The following is a 22,612-nucleotide window of genomic DNA, read 5'->3' on the forward strand; positions in this document are numbered from 1 at the left end:
ATTATAAAATAAGAAGTTTGCAAATGACATGATTGTATATTAGACAATATTAATCACAAAAAACTACTAAATTAATAAGTGAATTTAACAAGACCACAGGATACAGAGTCAACATAGAAAATCAACCTTATTTCTCTATAATAACAAATAACTAGAAATAAAAAAGTAAAATTTAAGAAGTAATATTTATAGTGGCATCAAAAATACTTTGGGATAAATTTAACAGAAATATGTGTAAAACTTCTACATTGAAGATTACAAAACACTGAAGACCCAAATAATTGGAGAGACCATGTTCAAGAATCGGAAAACTCAATATTATTAGGATGTCAATTCTCCGCTAGTTTCTCTGTAGATCTCATAACAAAACAAACATTCCAAACAAACTCCCAGCAAGTATTTAAAAAAAATAGAAATGAATGAGCTGATTATAAAATTCATGTAGAAATGCTAAGGCCGTACAAAGCCAAACTATCTTAAAAAACAAAGAACAAAATCCAAGGACTTGCACTACCTGATTTCAAGAGAAATAGACCAACACTTATCAGTCGATTTAATTTTCAACCAAGGCACCAAATTAATTCAATGGGAAAGGAAAGACTTTTCAAAAAAATGATGCTGTAACAACTCCTACCTAAATACAAACAAAACAAGCCACAAAAGAACTCACTCAGAAACAACAACAAAAACATTGACCTATACCTGATACCATCACACAAATTAATTCTCAATAGATCATACACTAAATCTAAGGAACTAAAAACTATAAATTTTCTGGCAGAAAACATTTTTGTGAATTTGGAGTAGCAAAGATTTATTAGACAGTATCCAGAAAGCACTAATCATAAATAAAGAATTGATAAAAATGGACTTTACTAAATTTAAAATTTTCTGTACATCATAAGACCCATTAACAGATGAGTAGACAAACTACAAGCTGGGAATAACAACAATATATATCTGACAAAGGACTTGTGTCCAGAATATATAAGTAACTCCTATAAATCTATAATAAAAAGACCAACAGTCAAATAAAAAAAAGTGGGGGGCCTTAAACAGCTAGTTCACAAAGAAAGATATGTAAGCACATAAAAAAGAGCCCCAAATTATTAATCATCAAAGAGATGTAAAGTAAAACAATGAAATACCACTACACCCTTACCAGAATGGCTAACATTTTAAAGTCTGACAATACCAAATGTGGAGGCAGATATGGAGCAAGGAGAACTCTCACAGCTGACTGGGGGGAGTGTAAAATTACAACCACTTTGCAAATCAGTCTGGACATTTCTTACTAAGTGTACACCTATCCTATGAGCCACTTATTTCCATTCTAGGTTTTACCTAAGAGAAATGAAAACATATATACACAAAAAGACTTGTACAGGAATGTTCATAGCAGCTTTTAAATAATATCTTAAAGCTGGAAACAACCCAAATGGTTATCAACAAGAGAATGGATAAACAAATCATGGTACAGCCATAATCAAATACTACTTAACAGTAAAAAAGAAAAACTACTGATAATTGTTTTTAATAACATACTATATGAATGAAGTTTTATTTCATTCAGCGCAATGTTTTTGAGGCACAACATGAGTGTACCTCAAAAACATTGTGCTGAATGAAATAAAACTTCATTCATATAGTGTTCTAGACATGGCAAAAATAATCTATGATGAAAGAAATCAGAACAGTAGTTGTCTCCACTGATGGAGGGGATGGGGAATGACTAGAAAGAAAATGAGGAATCTTTCTAGGGTGATGAAAATATTTGATATATTGATAAGTGTGGAATATATGGGTACACGCAGTTATCGGAACTCATCGAATTGTACATTTAAGATCTATGCATTTCAAAAAAAATCTATGCATTTCAATATATGTATGTTATACCTCAATTAGAAAAGAGTAGTTTTGAGAAGTAAGTTGAAAAACAATTATTAAATTACTTTAACAAAACAAGCTCAGTAAATGGCTCATAAGAGAAATCAATGTATGGTGTTAGATGGGTACTAGGCTTAGCTGTGGGGTCACTTTGCAAAGCATACAAATATCTAATCACTATGCTATACACCTGAAACTAATATAATATTGTATGTCAACTGTATTGAAAAACAAATTTTTAAAAAAGGAATCAATATAAATCTGGGTCCTATTAGTATAGAAGACTTTGTAATTAAGAAAAAGTTGAAAGAGGAAGCAGGGATAGCAATCAGGGCCATCATTTACTGAGGGCTTACTAAGACCTCTGCTAACTGCTTCACATGAATTTTCTTATTTAATTCCCACAACAACCCATTTTTCAGATATAGTAGGGAAGCCATGCTTTAGTAAACAAATCTTTCTCCACTGTTCTTAGCAAAAACCTTAGGTATAAAGTCCCCTATAAACTCAAGACACGAAGGTACTTTTTCCTCTTTTTAGATTTTCAGACAATTATAAGTGGTGGATGTTATCTTAAATCTATTATCACGAAGAAATGTGAACCATAGAAAAAAATACCTATTACCATTTTTTTCAGCAATACTCATAACATACGTACTGTGATCTATGACCAGAATTCTTAAAACATCTTAATTCTGTGAAACTCATATTTCTAGACTATCTTCCCCTCACAATGTAAATTGGGAATTAGAAAGCCTGATTTGTTTAATAAATATTTTACCTCACGCTCACTGCTAAAAAGAACCCAGCACAACTCCCCTACCAGCTCAACTAGAGTCTCAAGAATAAAAGTTCTCCTAGGCTCCTGCATAAGCAGCAGGTAGTTTTACAGAAGGGTAGCAGGAACACAAAAGGGTAAGATGGTCCTTACCACATCCAGTACAGCATGAACAAATACGTCCAGGTATACAGTGGTGGCCTCTGTCCAATCGTGAACTGGTCTCACTTCCTTGTGATATTTCTGTAGTAGTTGTTTGCTAAGATGATATAGAGCAGAATTCCTGGGATGAGGTGTATTCATGGCTAGGATTCCTGAAAATAAGAGGAACTTAGCATCTCTGTGAGATTTCAGACTGTTCCAGACATGGTGGCTCCCAGCAGAATACAGTTTCAGCTCACCTCAATCTACTTAAGTTCACAGCCAGTTGGTAGGCTTTTTGGCAGGCAGTTTTAAATAACTGATGTAAATAAGTTGATGGCCTAAGTGCCCAACAGAGAAATCTCGTTGCAAAGACAAATAAATCAAGCCCATCTCCAAGGATGCAAACTGCATCTACAATTCCATTTTTACAGCAATCATGCATCTTGGAGACAATCCTTTCTCTATTCCTATGTCACTTTCTCTTGGTACATGGAAGAAACCTTTCTGTACACTTAGCCCAAACTTAACTTCCCCCGTGGATTTTTCTTGATTTTCCATTTGTAATTCAACAGTTAAATAGAAAACCCAGTCAGAAACATGGACAATTCATGAACCCAAAGATCTGTGTGGATTTCTAAATAATGGGATTAATGAGATTTCAATTCTTACTTTTCTCGACACACAGATTTTTTTTTTTTTCTCACTTGGTGTGTCTTTAAATAAAATGCACTTGTCAGAAAATGAAATCTTCATTTTGGGAAAATTCTCTGGTTCCAGGGAACAACCATTTCCTATGATCCAAGAATCTTGATTTGTAGAGGAGCAGTGATTGGTGTTGAGGAAGGGGAGTCCAGGGGAAAAGAAGCAAGAGAAATGAGCATTAACAATTGGAAGTGACAAATTCGTGGGGGTTTTCTCTGAATTGCAAAAAGATATTTTGTTCACAAGCTTTGCCAGCCCTTGGGGAATTCAAAGCCTTGCTAAGTCATTGGACTGAAGCAAATTGCACACCTCCTGCCACAGTGCGTGAGTGAAATCTATCTGTAGTGTCCTGCGCGTGAATTCGCCTGGGTGCTCAGTGGTTTTGATGGTTATTTTGATGAGCTGCTGAAGGTATGTGGGATGCAGCAGGAAACTGTAAATGAGATATCTTCTCCCTGTGTGACAATCCTGTTTATACCTATTTCTTTATGAATGATGTCATGTCCCTTGCCGCCACAGGCAGCAATTTCTATGATTTATCAATGTCATTGTGACCAAAATGCTAACAACAATGCTGGAGGTGCAATTCCAGGCTCATTGTGGGCAGTGGAATATTCGCTTTCATTATCATCAGAACTGGGAACCTAATGAGCATATTAACTCCCTAACTATTCACCCAAGAAGATGCCTGAAGTGGCATCAGCTATTCAGGTGTGCAGGACTAAGGTGGGTGGCTTGCATCAGGCATTTTTAGGTTTTTGTGTGAACTGTGATTGTCAAAAAAATGTGCTGTGAATGTCTCTGCCTGAGATAATTTCTTGCTGGCATACCCCAGGGGAGAGAAGTCAGGAGCACAAAGCAAAGCTGGTCTGGTGCTTTTCCTGTGAACTTTGCTTTGGGCAACTTCACTTTTACCTCGCTTGGAAGCTCCCAATTCAAGTCTCAGTTGGGGAAACACTGAAATTGCATGTTTCAATACACGAAACTACCTGAGACAGAGTTAAAACATAATTCTGAGAAATGAACGTGTGTTCCCTACGCCCTCTGCTCATAAAGACTCAAATACACCTCTGCTATCTTTTCTAGGAAACAATCGATAGGTCCCCTAAGGATAAACACATAATTCCTAGAACATGTCAAGGTCTTTGGGGGAAAAGAGAAAGTTCTGGAAGCTAAAACTAGGAATAAAAGTGAAACAAGAAATATAGGAGAAAAATAAGAGCAAATGGAGGTGGGTTTAAATAAACTATCAGGGGAAAGAGTTCTTTGTTCAAAATTGGAAGAAATAATAAATTACATTTCTACTACGAATGCAAATTTGCCTGAGAAAGATCTATTACAGGAGAGAGATTAAGGATTTAAGTGACCATTAATTAACAGTAAATTATGCCCCTTGAAAGCTAATGTGACATTCACACAAGCACTAAATGATTCACAGTTCAGTGATGTTTCAACAGACACTGATGGAAGCTATCATCAGTCCCAGGAAAAATGCCTGGCTAGTACTGCCTCCTAATAATCGGCTTCAAATAAGTCACTTGTAAGATTTCTGGAAAGATTTGTAGAATGTTAGGGACTAAGATATGAAGCACTTGGGTGAAGAGAGATTTAAAAAAAAGATAAAAATACAATAGAATTATTCCTTTGTTTTTCTTATTTGAATGAGTTGCTCTTACACATACCTATCTCAAAGTGTTCTGGGCACTTTGATGAAAAAAGCTATTCTTGCTTTAGTGAATATACTACCTTTAGGATTATAAGACAGTTATGTGTATATCTGAGAGGTTACAAGGAAAGAGAGGTTTAGGTGTGTGGTACTACTGAACACCTAATACTGATTTAATACTTGCTGTATGTCAGGCACTAGGCTAAGAGCCCTTTACATGAATTATTTCATTTAACTTTTATAACAGACTTATGAGATAGATACCCTACAGCCCTATGAGGAGTCACTATTATCACAGGTGAGGGACTATAGGCTTAGTGAAGTTAGTACCACCCAAGGTCATACAGCTTGCAAGTGAAAAAGCTGGAGTAACATTTCCAAAGAAAGACTGACACATTGCATGGTATACGTTACTGGACAGAAATAGCTCATTGTTATTTTCAGTGTATGTGTGTTTTCAGGTCAATAATATCTTACATTTGCATTGCACCTTACAATTTCAAATGCTATCTTATTTGATCTTCATGAATATACTAAATAAATAGTTAGCTTATAGGAAAACTGAATCTCTAAGAGATGAATTGACTTGCCCGGGGTCACCTGGAAGGTGAGTAGTAGAGCAGGAACTAAGTGGTTCTCCTAATCCAGGCCTTCTACCCCAGCACACTGCCTCCAGGAGCAGCTGTGAAATGGTGGCCAGTTCAGTGCTCGTCTTATATTTACAAATCATCTTGATATTAACCCAGTAAAAATTCCAAAGGGCAGATTTTTCTGCAACATATATACTCAGTATGATTTATGGTCAAGCACCGATTACTAGACACTATTAAACCACCGTTTTCTGCCACATTTAGAACAAAAATCAAGCATAATACAAAACATTAGAAATAGACAATGTTAAGAATTTCATCTGTTTTCTTACCTTCATTTTTCTATTTTATCTTAGTTTAATGTTCACAATTATTTTCTGGTAAGAAACCCACTTGGCATTTAATAACATTTGCTCTGTTTTCATTTTTATAATTAAGATAGGCTTTTATCCTTTAAGTTCAACATTCAGGATTTTTATACTTCAATAATAAGTGGCTATTTTTCTTCTCTACTCAATAAAATAATCATTTCCAGTTTCTTGGCTACGAAATTCCTTCTTCATCTTCATAATTGACTCATTCTACTTCTAGTAATATTTTAAAACATGGAAACTTAAATACAGGCTCTAGGAGAACCCTCAAGAAAGGAGGGTAATAGGAAATGCCTACATAAACATAAATTCTTGATTTGTGCATGTTTTCTAATAATCAATTGTATCCTTCCTAACCAAAATTGTTCCATCCAGTAAATACTGATACCATGGAAGTTTAGTTCCAGAAATTTAGAAAAAAATTATGTTAGCTTCTAAAATGTTTTTAAGGGGAATTGTATATTTGAAACGTGAAAGTTGACAGTATATTTTTTTAGAGACATACTCACCTATACAGACTTTGTATGGATAGATGTAAAGTTCCCAATGCCAAAATGATAGACTGGTGTCTGTAGCTATGATGTATCTAAGGGACTCTTTCTTTGGGCTATTGAAAGCTTATAATGAAGCCCAGACTATTTTGGATAATTAAAATATGTGATTCAGACACAAAAGCAAATTTAAAAATGAAGGCCCCAAATGCTCAATGTAAATTGCTGCTGCAAAGAGAGTGGTTCCTAGAGAAGCAGAGATTTACCAAACAACTAGAACATTTCAGAGACTATTTTCAGCTATGTGTAAAGAGCCTCACTGTGTGACCCTGTATGTATACATATCTTGTAACTGTAGGAGCAAAGTCATAACAAATCATTGCTCTCCATGTAGCATCACAGGACCGGCATTTTACAAATGATGAATAAAATGAACACTTGTGAGGAACTAGTTATATAGCACAGTGTAGAAAAATACTGTCTCTAGCTTCTAAGAGTTAATATTCAATGACTAGTTAAATCATTCCAGAAGACTCACCTGAGGCAGCTACCAGGAGGAAGAGCCACAGAAGAACCATCGCACCTGCCAATGTTCCCGGACTCGTCCCAAAGAGGAGATATGCAAATTGGATGGAACACCTATTGGATGGAATGCCACTCAATTTTTCCTAAAAGGGCTTCTCTCCACTTCATTCTTTTTTGTTTGTCTGTTTATGCTGTCCTTGCTGGTTCTCTTTTGTAAACACTAAACGGAACCAGAGGCAATGCTAACACCACACAAATGCTTTGGAATTGATACCATGGCAATATCCCTTAACGTCTCCATTTGGTTCTGCCCCAGAATCAGATCATGGCCAACATTTCAATTTCCCTGACAGGAGATAGCTAAGTGAATAATGTAATCTAAGAGGAGCCCCTAAGGAGAGGAAATTCCACACTAATATGATTTCCTTTACAGTCTTTACCTAAGGCAATGCTCTTGCTGACATTCAGGACACTAATTTCATTAATAATTGAGATCCAAATAGCTGTTCTAAATCAGACATATGCAGTAACATTTTCAGCATTTCACAATGGTTATTGGACTCTTGAATTATACAAAGCAAATAGAAACCTGGTGTTACCTAACAAAGAACAACTGCTAATAATACAGTGGTAAAAGTGCTTTTGTTTTTCCTCAGCACCTTTAATTAAAAGAAACATTATTTTGATAAATATAAGTGCTTTTTACATTTTCACTGCCCACAATTCAGAGAGTAACTACGTAGGAGAGGATGCTCTAGGCTTATTGAACATGAGAACCACTAAAGTTTGACATCATTCAATAATTTTTTTCACTTTCTTTTTCAGTATGCAAGCAGTGTTTATTAGTGATACGTTCTCAGGTAAGACAACAGGCCTAGCCAAGATGGGAGAGAGGGAGAGCGAGAGCGAGAGGGAGGGAGAGAGAGAGAGAGTTTTTTTCACAGTTTGATTACCTATTTACTCTTCATTATTAGGAAAAAAGATGCATAATTCTATATAATAATTCTATCTTCCATTGATAGACCTCAAGATGCTCTAGAAACAAAAACTAAATTTCATACCATGCCCAACATCTGCCTGCTTTTTACTAGATACGTAAATGGGATTGTAGAGGCACAAGTGTGAGATAAAATTTCACACAGCAAATTGAGGGGGGAAGTATATACTCAATCCTCGCTCTCCTAATTATATAGTCCCTTTGTTTAGAATCCATAAGGCTCTCTTCCCAATTTTCACCTAACAATAAAATATAGCCTGACTGGTTTCTTATTGTCGGTGAAGGGAGGTACAGATATGGGAAAGGAGAAAATGAGGATGGACCCTGTGGTGTTCAGTTGGTTTGGGGTTATAAGTGTGAACTCAGGGTTTTCAATATATGTAGCTCATTATAGAAATAAATCCAAATGTAAATGTGTGTACACATGCTCATACATATATACATCCCTAACTCTGTCTACTGGAGGACCTGGGAGCAGTGACAGCTCCATAGCAAGTAGTATATCTAGCACCCAGATCTTAGTTTCTAAATACCATATCACCTAAAAGGAAAACAGTGGAGAAATGACTGATGCCAAGGCTGAGATGGGGAAAGCATTAGAAGAGCCTAGGACCTGTTGTTGTACCATAAAGTAAAGAAGTGCCAAATGAATGACGGGACGTGCTAAAAGGACATAGGAATCAGCTTCAAGGGGCTCACACTTGCCAAGTCTGAGACAATTCAAGTGTCAAAATCAATAATGATGATGAAGAATGATAACCCACTAAATAAAATAGTAATCCAAAAGTCCATACTGACTTAAATAAATAAGTGGGAAGAAGGGAAGGCTTTCCCTTAAATTAGAATGCCGACTAATACATGTAGAAGGAATGATGGAATCCTCATACTAATAATTCACTCAAGAAACATCAATGGGTGGTAAAAACTAGTTGGTGAAAGTCTGATGAGGAGCAGGACATTTACACAAGATACTTATTATTTACAAAGACTGGAAAGAAACCTTTAGTTGGGGAAATCTGGCAGTCAGTACTTTAATCAAATTGTAAGAATTCCCATCACCTCACATGGGGGTTGTGTGCCATGAGGAAGGGGGAATGCAGAAGACACAGCAGCACTTCCGTATCAACTTGCCAAAAATTCATAACTTGAATCTATCCAGGAGGAAACACCAGACAACCCCATACTGTAGAACATTCTACAAAATAGCAGACATGTGATCTTCAAAAGTATCAAAGTTATGAAAGGCAAAGACTGAGAAACTACATCAAATAAAAGCAGATTAATGAGACATGACAAATGAATGCAATGTGTGGTTCTGGATTGATCCTTTCATTATAAAGAACATTTTGGGGAGAATTGGTGAAACTCAAATGGAGTCTGTGGTTGAGATAGTAGTAGTGTTGTTGATATCCAGATTTTGATTGAATTGAGATTATATAAAAGAATGTCCTTGTTCTTAAGAGTAAGACACTAAGTACCTCACAGATAAAGGGGCATCATGTTGGCAACTTACTCTCAAATGGTTGGCAGGGAGTCGGGGGTGGGGAGTTCTTTCTATTCTTCTTCCAATTTTGCTGTAAGTTTGAAAATATTTCAGAAGAAAAAAGTGAAATGCAACCTGGTAGAGGAATTATGATACAAAGTTACAGAAAGTTTACTGGAGAAATATTCTTTAGAGATATTCTCCTCTAAATTTATTTATCTGGTTGCCAGATAAATGGGGCTTCATCAAGAGAGATCACAGAGTCCCAGCACTTCACATCAGTTCTCCAAATTGTCAGCTTCTACCTAAGAGATGATTAGGACAAGAGAAAGGGAAGCTGCAGGCAGCATATTTATGTATGTAGCACTTTTTATGGGAAGGGAACACAGAAACTTGCCTTTTATGCAAAGGTTTAGAGAGATGATCGACATTATATTCTTGCCCTGCATTTTAGTAAGCCATGACTCTCAATCAAACCTTCTGGGACATGTTTCCCCTGCCTTTGCTTCTTTCTCAGATACCCGTCTGTTACTGGAAGGCCATTACTAATGACGTGTAATGTGGGTACATCAGGACCTCCATTAGCTAATCTAACAACAGTCTGGTGATCCTGCCCATTATAGCTCTTTATTGGCTGATGAATTTTGCCAAGATGGGAAAGGTTTTATGTGAGTGACTTGTCTTCAGAGCAGTTTATATATACAGATGCGTCCTGATCTTTCCTTGGTCACCCTGCCCTGTTCCACCAGGCAGCTTAGATCTTTCGTTTTCCAATTTTACTGTCCTATCTGGTTTTAGTTTGTTTACTCAGTACCTTTCAATTTGGTTTCTGTCCTCTGCTCAACCTTTAATTTTTCATGAAAACTGTTGCTTCTCACTCCTTAAACACAGCACTTTTTATTCACATTGTTTCCTATAATGCATTAGTCAAGGATTTCCTCCCCTTTACATAGCTCTTTAGGAAGGATGAGTATGGGGTTGAGGAGAAACCCCACTCAGGTCCTTTAAGCAGATCAGTCTGTTTAAATAAAAAACTGGAATCGTCAGGGGCTAAGCATTCAGGTTTCTTTAATATCAACTGAGAAAAAGAAAGACTTGTTAATCTGAGGTTTGAATCTGCCATTATTTGCATCTGTTCAGGACAGGGCTATCATTAAGAGAGTACCTATAAACATACTTCTTTTAGACATCCCCTCTCCACATACCTATGAGCCCTCGCACTTTGTTTCTCCATTAGTTCCAAGTAAGATATGACATCTCTTAGATGGACCAGTGTCTTTTGGAGGAAGCAGGGTGAGAGCGTTTATTATGCAAATATAGTAAGGAAGTGTTTATTATGCAAACAGCAACTGAGTTATGTGTCCTTTAAGACTACTAAATAGTTTTTAATTACTGCTATATCAGTAAATCCTATAAATATGCAAATGCAATTAGTTCACAAAATAGGCCTTTAAATATCTTTATTCCTCTCCAGCAAAGTTCTTTGAAGTTAATCGCCAACTCTCTTTGTTAGCTCCCTTGGCAGTCATGCTAAAATTGACAGGAATTTTGACAGATGTATATATTCAGAGGGAACCAAATTTTCTGAGCACATCTGGTCAGGCTGAAGGAGAAAAGCAGAAATGGACACTCTAGCCAACTCAAATATTTAATGAGGAGAATCCCATGTGAAATTTCTTTTACTCCATAGTACTGTCCTCTGAAATAAATAACAAGGTAACCACTGGGGCATCACTTTAAGTTCAAAGCCACATTCAACATTTGATTTTCTTCTGGCTCAGAATTTCATTTTTTAATAATAATGCACATTTTTCTGGTCCCTAAAAAAAACAAAACAAAAAACAAAGGAATGGAGTCTCCCATGATTCTGGCCCTCATGGTTTACATGACATGTTTTCTATGGGAAGCCACAGAGCACAGATGCTCAGGTTCCAGGCTTTGGAGTCAGACACTGTTCATTGCCTCCCAGATAAGTGCTAGATGGCCTTGGTCAAATTGCTTACTGTTTCTAAGCCTTAGTTTCACATCTGTGTAAAGGGTACCATAGGCTCTGTTTAGTTTTCTATGGCTGCATAACAAGCTACCAGACACTTTGTAGCTTAAAACAAAACTCAACTAAGAGCTCACAGGTCTGTAGGTGAGAAGCCCAGGCACAGCATGGGCAGATTCTCTGCTGAGGATCTCACAAGTCAGAAATCATGGTGGTGAACTGGAGTTGGCTCTTACTGTGCCAGAAGGGCCAATTGTATACATCCCTTCCCAATTGTGTTCAATGACATCAGATTAGGAGCTTGGAATCAGGAGTACTTGCCACCTGGAAATCAGCAAACATTTGACATCAGGGCCCCTTCCACCAGCTGTCACTAAACATCTACCCGTGCACCACACCCCTGGACATACAGCGCCTTGTGGATACCTCCATGATAGCACTTATTCAAGTGTATTATGACTATTTGTTTACTTTCCGATCTCTTCTAGAATTTTGTGAATTCCTTGAAGGTAGAGCACTGTAACTTATTCATCTTTGTATCAGCAGCTCAGAGCTTGGTACCTGGTGACTGCTCATTAATGTTTGAGAAGAATAGAAGGCAGAGAGGGAGGGAATCATTAACACATGGCAGAAAAAAATTTTGGTTTTTGCAAGATGACAGCAAGAAGGGCCTAGCTTTTTCACAACCACATCCAATACGTGTTCCTTTCATCACCTATGTCACAAAGCCTGGGTGAGAATGACAACTTGGGTTCACACTGCTTTTATTTGGTTTGCTCCAGAACCAGGTAGCAAGCAGTCCAAAGGATAAGCCTAGGACACAGATACAGGTTGTTCCTGCCTCTCTTTCTCTCAGCGAGTGCCTAAAATTCAGGGATCTTGCATTTACCAGGAGTGAGATGTCTCCCTTAAAGCCAGAGGAACATAGAACTATGGACTTACTGCTTCTGTTTATGCCCTCAACTACATTAGCTCCAGGAAAGTGCTCGGGCTGCAAGGCAAGGTAGATAGTCTTACTCAGTAAATGATGCTGTTCAGGCTTCCTGCGCAGATTGTGGGCCTTGAAGTCCTGCTGTGCCAGCATTGGGGAATCTCCTCTGAGCTGTGGCTCATTGTGAGGCCCAGGCCTTTTCCATTAGGCCCCTTAGGAGTTTTCTATGGTGAGGCCTGAATACCGTCAATCACAGCAGCCAATAAGATATTCTGGTTCAGGTCTAAATTTCTGGATATTTCCATCTCTGCTATGGACTCAAGATGGGCAAGGGCTTTGATCTTTTAGAGCTTGTTTTATTCATTCATTCATTCATTCATTCATTCATTCATTCATTCATCCACTCACCATGTGGGGAGTTGTGGTAGACACCACGGATAAATAAAGATAAGAAAGCTCAAGGAACTTGGGGCGGAGGTGATAGATAGGAAACACTTAGAATACAATGAGATAAATGCCAGCAGGTGAGTGAACTGGGGAAGATACAGGTAAAAGAAAAAGAGCCCAGACTTGGGATGGAGTGAGAAGCTTTTCACAAATGGCATTTATACTGGGTAAAGACAGTCAGCTAGCTGAGGAGAGGGAGAATGGAGCTCCCAGCAGCAGGAATAGCATGTGAAAAGGGAAGAGAGTGAGATGAGAGAGCATGTACCTTCCAGGAGGCTGGCCAGCCTCATTTTGTAAAATTGGAGGGGCAGTGCAGATAATTCCATATTCACATGAGTTGAGTGGATTAACAAGTTCATGTTACAAAGTGTTGAGGGGAAATAAAATAGAAAAGTGAAATATTGTATAAGTGTGTATAAGTGCTGTGATTATAAAGCTGTCTCCAAATGGCCTGTAGCAATTATTCTAAAATGTACAACAGCTGTATTTGTCTTCTTTCTGCCATTGCTGAAATTTACACTGTCATTGCTGCAGAACGAAGGCTTGGCACTAATAATAGGTTGGCTGACTATGGCTAGAGTGTGGCAGACTTCTAGTTAGAGCCCTTAAAGACTGCAAGCAGAGGAGTAGGAAAATAGAAAGCTCAGTGTAAACCAAAGTGAATGTAATCAGAGCGCCACTTTGTGGCAACTGTCACATCTGCAGCCCCAGAAAACCTATCTTACATTTTATTATATTGTGCACTTTTACATGACTTGAAAGTCATGTGGAGCCTCTATTCATGTCGCCACTCTTTTTCCTTTGCTCTAAATATCCCTCCTTAGGTTCCCCAACACCAATTCACACCAACCAGTCTAATTTATTTCTACTCTGCATACAACCGGCTACAAATTCCTCTCTGCTTACTTTCTTACTCTGGGTCCTCCAAATTCTTTGTCCGTAGGAGTGCCCAAGTTTCCCATTAACTCAGTGACTTCTTAAGGGGTAACTTCTCTACTCTCTTCCTAAAAGTGGGAATACATAAAGCCTTGACTGTCCACCTCTGAAAAGTTGTAATAGTATTACTTAAAGCCATATAGAATTTTAATATTAGACAAAAAGAATAAAGTTTCATAAAGTTCACTGACTTAGACTGGGTTTTTCTGAAGCATATCTGAGATAAGGATTTGTGTACAAGTGTTTACTATATAAGTACTCACAGAAGAAATAGCTAAGGAAAAGGGGTTGTTTTAGCCCGATCCTGCAGGAAAACTTGACAGTGAAAGCTACACTAGGAGCTTATTCATTAGTAAAGGAGTCTGGTTGTTATACTGTCACTCACTCCTGCCACTCATTGGCTCTGGGCCAGGGGGCAGAGGTTACAGGTAATGAGCTCCCAGGCACTTCCTGCTCTTTTCTTGGGAAAGCAAAGCTTCCGTAGCCCAAGGGAAGTCTCCGACAAAAGTTCTAGGAGTGGGCCTTTGGAAGCAATATAACACAGAGAAGCCTAGAGAAGGGAGCACAGAAACAGTAAAGGGACATCTGAAAAGATCTGGGAAGACCACTGCAGGTTTCCACTGCAGAGACAGCAAAGATTTATGGGAGGCACTAAGTTTCTTATTTCTCTAGAAGGCAGTTACTTTCTAAAGAACATGATGATCAATGTTTTCAGAACCTAATCATACAGAAAAAAAAAAAAAAAAATATATATATATATATATATATATATATATATATATATATATATATATATATATATGGTGTGGTCCGGAAATACAGTGACCACCTTGGTGAGTCCCTGAGACCCCACCTCACCAAGCTTGCATACCCCATGAGGCTCTATCAGGGGCTGAACCTAATGGGAGCTGGCAGGTGGCAGCAGGCCTGTGGTGTCCCGGCTTTTTGTGGAGCGACCACAGGCTGGGTATTGGTGGCAACTATCCTTGGTTCGTGGTGTGGCTTCTCCCACATACCATGTTTCCCAAAAAATAAGACCTAGCCGGACAATCAGCTCTAATGCATCTTTTGGAGCAAAGATTAATATAAGACCCGGTCTTATTTTACTATAAGACCCGGTCTTATATAACATAACATAACATAATATATAATATAAGCAGGGTCTTATATTAATTTTTGCTCCAAAAGACGCATTAGAGCTGATTGTCCTTCTAGGTCTTATTTTCGGGGAAACACAGTAACCCAAGGTCCAGCACAGGGAGCAACCAACCACAGATTGCTTTGTAGCTCCTACCAGGTATTCCCTGCCCTGTCACAGGCAGTGGCTGACCTAGGTCTGCACTGGAGCCTCCCTCAAGAGGCCCCAGCACCAACATACTTGGAGGTCTGCTTCAGACCACAGCAGAGAACAACTCAATTAGCCCCACAAGTGGCACACTCAAAGAGCAGTCTCAGGCATCAGAGTATGCCGGGGCCAAATTCCACTCAGTGGGGTAAGTCCCTGGCACAGCAGCCCGTAAGCTGTGGACATCGCCAAACCCCACAGCCAATCAATCCCACACACTGATGTGCCAATAGTAATCAAGTCTCAACTATAATAGGAGGGTACACAAAATCCACACAAGGGACACACCTGGAGCACCCAGTGCAGGTGACCAGGGAGACTGTGCCGCTGGGTCACACAGGACACCTACTACATAACGCCACCCAGCCAGGACTGGGAGACATAGCAGATCTACCTATACTTAGAAACAAACACAGAGACAGTCAAAATGAGGAAACAAAGAAACACATCCCAAAAGAAAGAATGGGAGAAAACCCCCAAAAAAGAACTAAATGAAATGGAGGCAAGCAACCTACCAGATACAGAGTTCAAAACAATGGTTATAAGGATGCTCAAAGAACTTAGTGAGAACTTCAACAAAGAGATAGCAAGCACAAAAAAGGACACAGGAACCATAAAAAAGAACCAGTCTGAAGTGAAGAATACAATAACTGAAATAAAGAATGCACTAAAATCACCAGCATACTAGGTGAAACAGAAGATCGAATCAGCGATTTGGAAGATAAGGTAGCAGAAAACACCCAATCAAAATAGCAAAAAGGAAAAAAGAATTTAAAAAAATGAGGATAGTTTTAGAGACCTCTCGGACAACATCAAATGCAACAACATTGGCATCATAGGGGTACCAAAAGGAGAAGAGAGAGAACAAGGGATTGAGAACCTATTTGAAGAAGTAATGACTGAAAACTTTCCTAACCTGGTGAAAGAAACAGATAAGCCCAGGACATGCAGAGAGTCCCAAACAAGATGAACCCAAACAGGCCCATCAAGACACATTATACTTAAAATCGCAAGGGTTAAAGACAAAGAGAGAATCCTAAAAGCAGCAAGATAAAGGCAACTAGTTACTTATAAGGGAGTTCCAATGAGACTGTGAGCTGATTTCTCAACAGAAACTTTGCAGGCTAGAAGGGATTGGCACAAAATATTCAAAGTGATGAAAAGCAAGGACCTACAACTAAGGGTACTCTATCCAACAAGGCTGTCATTTAAAATCAAAGGAAGATAAAGAGCTTCCCAGACAAGAAAAAGCTAAAGGAGTTCATCACCACCAAACCAGTATCACAAAGAATGTTAAAGAGACTTATTAAAGATAAAACAAAAAAATCAAAAATATACTCCTTAGATGTCTGAAGTACCCATCCCCTAATTGTGACAACCAAAAATGTCTCCTAGGAGACAACATTTTCTCTGGGGGAGAACCACTGGCATATCCTTTTATCAACACCATCTGAATTGAAATGGGTGGAAAAGGCAAAAGATATATCATAGCTTTTGCAGTATGTTTAAATACCAAGAATGGTATCTTTTGATGAAGAGAAATTCTTAATTTTAACATAAAGTTATCGATCTTTTCTTTCATGGATTGTGCCTTTTGTGTCTGATTTAAGAAAGATCCCCTACCCCCACAGTACTGTATATGATTCTCCAATAGTGTTTTACAACTTTTTACTTTGCTTTTTAAACATTTAAATATTTAATATACCTAAAATTGATTTCTGTTTATGATATAAGGTAAGAGTCCAAAATTAATTTTTTGTATGTTTAACTACCTATCTCGGCACTATTTATTAAAAGGCCATCCTCTCTCCAGTGGTCTATGACGCTGATCTGTTAAAAATCAAGTTTGCAGAAATGCGCTTATTTCTAGTCCTCTATTTTATTATTACCTTTTTATCTGGAAGCTAAAGTTATTTTTATCTTCTTATAAAAAAAATATTGGATCCCAAGTGTTTAAGGTTTTCATGAATTCTTCAGAACTCATGATTTTAAGAGTTTATTTTTTTTCCTTTTTAGTGTTTCTGTATTTCCTAGAGAAATAAAATGAAGGGGACATGAGGTTGTTATTTTGAATACCAAAGCCAAATGAAAATGAACTCATTAACTTTACTGTAAATTGTTTTAATTCTCCACAAACCACATTTGTCTACAGTACAAATTTCAGAAAGTTTGGAAACCCATTTATTTTTCAACTAGCAAAAAGAAAGCCTCTTCGAAACATTTTCTCAACATGTATAATTTAACCTATATATCATCTAATTCTTTAATCCAGGGGTTATATCAGAAATATCCATATTGTTTCCTCGATAGTAAGAAAGACCATTTTCCTAATTGCTGTGAAGCTGACCCTTAAGGATATTGCTGACTAGATCATTCCTGGAAAGGATCCTATAGTGCAAACAACAGTCATACCTGTCAATCAGCCTCATCCATGAGCTTTCAAATCCAGTTGCTCTGAAGCCAGTGGCAAAAACTATTTATAGAGTGAATCTCAGAAGAAATACAAGTATACATTTTTTTCTTTTTCCTGTTTTCTGTTCCTAACACCTTCCCTTCCTTCTCAGTTGTCCCACACAAGCTCCACACAAGTACTTAATAACATTAAAATGGGATCATTTTATTATAATGCAAATTATATTTTGGGCTTGAGGTAAGTCAAAAGCAGAAATATAAATCCATTGACTCAGAAAATAATCTAGTATTAAGGCAAAAAGTTTTCTAGGAAAGGAAAAAAAAATTTTAATTTCTTCTTTGGGAAAATACTCTGGAAACTTCCTTTTTTAAACATGTCAATTATTTGCTATTGCTTCTTATTAATATTTTTTCCTAAATACTCTTGAAATGATTATCAACTATAATAATAATGTACTTATTCTGGAGCCTTCATGTATGGGTTTTAAAGAGGAATGAGAGGGATGTTCTGTGGTGACAGCACATGTTCCACGACACCTACTTTTGATATTTGATCACCATGAAGCTTGCCAACTGATGGCCAAGTACTGACACAGAGTATTCATTCAGTAAACACTCAGGTTGGACAGGGTATCTCTAACTGATTACCATGTCCAGGACCAGGTCGTTTTTAAACCCAAGGGGAGGTGAGAGAGTTTATCAGATCTAGAGCTCTCAAATTGATTAGATCGAATGTATTAATTGGGAGCTCTGTTTAAAACCAAATGGCAGAAAAACACTTAATCAAAACTCAGGGGCCTGTATTTACCAAATGGCCTGTACATACCTCTTTCAGAGACATGGGTATAGGAGGTCTCTGGTAGTCTTTTAAGGAAATCTTCATAAATAAGAGTAATAGTTTTCCACTCCACTTACACACACGAAATAAGCAATTTCCTAAAATGAATGTGCAAAGACAAGAGTTGCTCTAGAGATGTGGTAAAGACACACAGAAATAGAGATTTCTAGCAACATACCATAGAAGCATGCAATGCTGCAAAAAAACTAAGCTAAGGTACCAATTTATTTTGCAATGACCCTCAGGTTGAGGCCATGAACATACGTTTTTATTACTCATTAAATAAAAAGGCAAAGCCACAAACATAAAATTCTACAAGCAGTAGACAAAAACACAGTCAGCCTGTTGAATGTGGAAGATTCTGATCACTCTGACAGTTTACTTGCCAGGAAAAGGGGACCCCTGTATCTCCAGGTAAAGGAAGAATTCCCAGTGATGATCCAGGCTTCTGAGAGTCAGGTCTCCCATGGGAGATGTGCCTGATCTGTACCTGTTTCCTTATGCCACAAGCTGTGTTCACATGCAGACTGGAAAGGCCTGTAGGTGAAACATCACAATCACAACAATGCTAGGTGGACAGGAAAGGTCAACGTCCTTATAAAGTTCACACCAGAGGTGTGCCCAGGGCAATGGTAATAGCAGTAACCCCTAAAAACGGCCTCCACATAGATTTGGGACAGCCAAAAATGTGTGAGGTGGATTGCCATCATGATTCATGTGAATATGAAACAGGGTCAGTAGTTACAGTTTCCACTAAACTGTTGAAAATACGACTCAATTGGAGGCATCTTAGCTCTTAATATGCTATCATAAGCATCAGGTTCAAACTTAAAATACTACAAAATTTTAGTTTGAGCTTTAGAAAATCTAAAATGGGACAATTTGGCAATTCTTTTTTCTTCTACTTTATTATTTTTTAAATTAAATTTATTTGGGTAACATTGTTTAACATTATATAAATGTCAGCTGTATAATCTCATAACATATCTGTTTACACTTGTGTGTTCACCACCTAACCTCTACTGTCCTTCTGTTACCGTGTATTTGACCCCATTTCATCCTTCCACCACTTCCCTTCCCCTCTGGTAACCACCATGCTGTTATCTGTATCTAGGTTTTTAAAACTTTGTTTATTTGTTGCTTTTTGTTTTATACTCCACATATAAGTGAAATTATACAGTTCTTGTCCTTTTTCATATGACCTATTTCACTTAATGTAATACTCTCAAGATATTCCATGTTCATGGGTTGGCAGAATTCACATTGTTAAAATGACCGTATTACCTAAAGCAACATACAGATTTAATGCAATCCCCATCAAAATCTCAACAGCATGTTTCACAGAACTAGAATACATTATACTAAAATTTATATGGAACCACAAAAGACCCCGAATAGCCAAAGCAACCCTGAGAAAAAAAGAACAAAGTAGAAGTATCAGACTCTCTGACTTCAAACTATACTACAAAGCTACAATAATCAAAACAGTATGTTGGCAGAAAAACAGACCCACAGACCAATTAAATAGAATTGAGAGCCCAGAAATAAACCAACATGTAATGTGGGCAACTAATTTTTGACAAAGGAGTCAGAAACATACAAGGGCAGTCTCTTCAATAAATGGTGCTGGGAAAACTGGAAAGCCACATGCAAAAGAATGAAAGTAGACTGCCGACATCGTACAAAATGATTAACTCAAAACGGATTAAAGGCTTGATAGAGGACCTGAAACAATACATGAGACAATACAAGAAAACATAAGCACTAAACTTATGGACCTTGGTCTCAGTGGGGTTTTTGTGAACTGAAATCCTAAGGCACTTCTTGCTCCTAGTAAAGATTTTGACTAAGACTTTAAAACAACATGATCTGTGGAAGGGTCTGTAGTAGGAGCCAGTGCTTACGGGAGACCCTACAGGAGGAACTCCGAGCTAAGACAAAGCTCTGCGGTTGTAACCGCCCCTCCCCCTAACCTCCTCCGCCCCCACCTCCCCACCGCTCCCGGCTGTAAGTACTTCTCTGACTTGGCAGCAGTGTAGTGCATGGATGTGGTCTGCCATGTCTACATGCACTGAGTTGCAACCCTTTTTCTTGAATAAATACTTTTTGGTGGCAAAACACCTAGTCCACACTGATTTTCAGTCGACACTGCCCTGCCCAGGTCAGTGTTAGGGCACCACACTGGGCATCAGTGAATAGAGATTCTGGTCTGTTTGGTTCAATTTAGTCCATTCCATTCAACCTCCGCCTCTCCTTTTCTAAAAAACAGGTTATCGGTAATTTTTCGTGTCACTGGACTTCGAAACGGCTACATGACCAGGTAGGAAATCCTCTATCACGTTGTCCCTAGACAAGGTCCCCAAATGGGGAGCAGTTTTAACTCGTGCGTTGTAAGCTTGAAGCAGTGGTGAGTCTTAAAACTGAAGAAATTTTAAAAGCAGAAAGCGGAAAACAAGACTCTGGGACGCAAAAGTCCGGGGTCCCCCTAACTGTTTCCTGAGCGCCAATTGCTGGGCGCGTAACCGACCGGCGAGGCGACGCTGACCGTTAGCTGCGGGCGGGGCTCAGATTACGTGGCCGACGCCGGGTCAGAACCGTGTGTGCGCGGGAGCACGCAGAGCGGTTCGGCCCTCGGCTGCGCGCCTTGCGTGCGCGCGCAGGCCGGGGGCGGGGCGTGTGGGCTGAGCCTCCGGCGCGCGCTGGGGTGGAGGCGGAGTCGGAGCGGGGATGGGAGGCGGGGGTGGGGCTTCTTCCTCCTCCTCCTCCTCCGCCTGCGAGGCTGGGCTGGCGGCAGCTGGAGGACTGTGACCTGCGGAGGGGCGCCTCGGCCATGACTGCGGAGCTCCAGCAGGACGACGCAGCCGGAGCAGCGGATCGCCTCGGCTCGGTGGGCCCCGCGACGGCGATAGGAGCCGAGGGGCCGGGCTCCGCGCCCCGAAAGGGGAGGGGGTGCGGGGCCGGAGTGGGAGCGGCGCGGGTCGCGGGCGGGCAGGCGGGCCTGCGGGTGTGCGGGCGCCCGGCGGGAGGGGGCTGCGGAGGGCACTCGGGGCGTGCGCTGGCGAGGGTGAGGACCGCTCGGGAGGAGGCTGAAGTCTGCAAGGCTTGGGTCGCAGAGCTTGAGTTCGGGTCGCTGAAGTTCGAGGGAGGTTAGATATTTTGGAAAACCAAATATAAAGGGCTGGGCATGGGGTTGTCTGCATCAGGGGTCTCGAAGAGGAGCGCTTCTGGGCCCCGAACGGGCGAGAAACTTCCAAAAGAGGTAGCTGTGGTGGTTTTTGTTTTCATTTTTAAATCCGTTTTAAGGCAGTGCTGCTTTAAAGAGTCTCAGGCAGAGCGAAGTTATCTAATTCAAAGCCAGGATTGATCAATTCCTTGTGAAAGACCCGGCGTCCTAGTTACTACTTCCAATCTTCCCCTACCTCCTTTTTTTTTTTTTTTAAACCAGAGAGCAGCCTCTCCAATAGAAGTACCGCAGGGATAGTGTTAGTAGTAACATTCATCACTCTACATTTTTTAAGAACTGGGGAGGAACAGCGCGATGAATATTAGGTATGCGGATAATGATTTCCTATTCCTATTATTTAAGAAGATTGATATCAATAGAAGGGTTTCTGGGCTAAGATGGTGAGAGTAAAAGAACACTGGTTTGGGAGAAAATCCAAAGGCTAATGTTTGTGAGAAGAAACTTGGGAAGTGGGCAATTTGAGAATGTTTTCTAATGTTACTCTGGAATGTTATAACTTAACGCAACCTTATTACCCTTAAAGTACTGCACTTTTTCAAGACAGAAGGGGAAATCTGTGCCTAGTATTCAAACGCAAGTTTGGAAGTGAGGAATTTCATAAAAATATTTACAGTACACAGCTGTCAGATACCTCCACGTGAGAAACCTTTTATGCCCTTTTAGTCTTTTCATGAGCTCAGGAGACCAGTAGTGTATAAGGTAACACATTTCCTTTTAAAACTCCTTTAGTAAAAGATACCTCTGGGTTCTGGGCTCTGAAATGAAAGTATGTGCTGAGTTCTAATGGAAATAGCCTTGGTAGGTGTTCACCAATGCCTACCTATTGGAATCTGAG

General features: G+C 39.2%; 2 protein-coding genes across 5 annotated transcripts in view; one reads left to right on the forward strand and one right to left on the reverse strand.

Moving 5' to 3' along the window:
* Positions 1-12,708, reverse strand: part of HTR3B (5-hydroxytryptamine receptor 3B) — a 42,516-nt gene extending 29,808 nt beyond the window's left edge. The window contains exons 1-3 of the mRNA XM_074337066.1: positions 12,567-12,708; positions 8,706-8,814; positions 2,819-3,005 (exon numbers count right to left, since the gene is read on the reverse strand). Coding sequence (XP_074193167.1) covers positions 2,819-3,005; positions 8,706-8,814; positions 12,567-12,708 — 438 coding nt within the window. The remainder of the gene's footprint in view (positions 1-2,818; positions 3,006-8,705; positions 8,815-12,566) is intronic.
* Positions 12,709-21,250: 8,542 nt separating this feature from the next.
* Positions 21,251-22,612, forward strand: part of USP28 (ubiquitin specific peptidase 28) — a 60,406-nt gene continuing 59,044 nt past the window's right edge. Inside the window, exon 1 of one of the 4 annotated variants that reach the window (XM_019753331.2) lies at positions 21,251-21,420. In XM_019753331.2, the coding sequence (XP_019608890.2) occupies positions 21,364-21,420 (57 nt within the window). In that variant the 5' untranslated portion in view covers positions 21,251-21,363. The remainder of the gene's footprint in view (positions 21,421-22,612) is intronic. The other 3 variants (XM_019753335.2, XM_019753333.2, XM_019753336.2) reach the window with 3 other exon arrangements.

Source organism: Rhinolophus sinicus, linkage group LG06 (assembly GCF_036562045.2).
Source record: "Rhinolophus sinicus isolate RSC01 linkage group LG06, ASM3656204v1, whole genome shotgun sequence".
NCBI classification, from domain to species: Eukaryota; Metazoa; Chordata; class Mammalia; order Chiroptera; family Rhinolophidae; genus Rhinolophus; species Rhinolophus sinicus.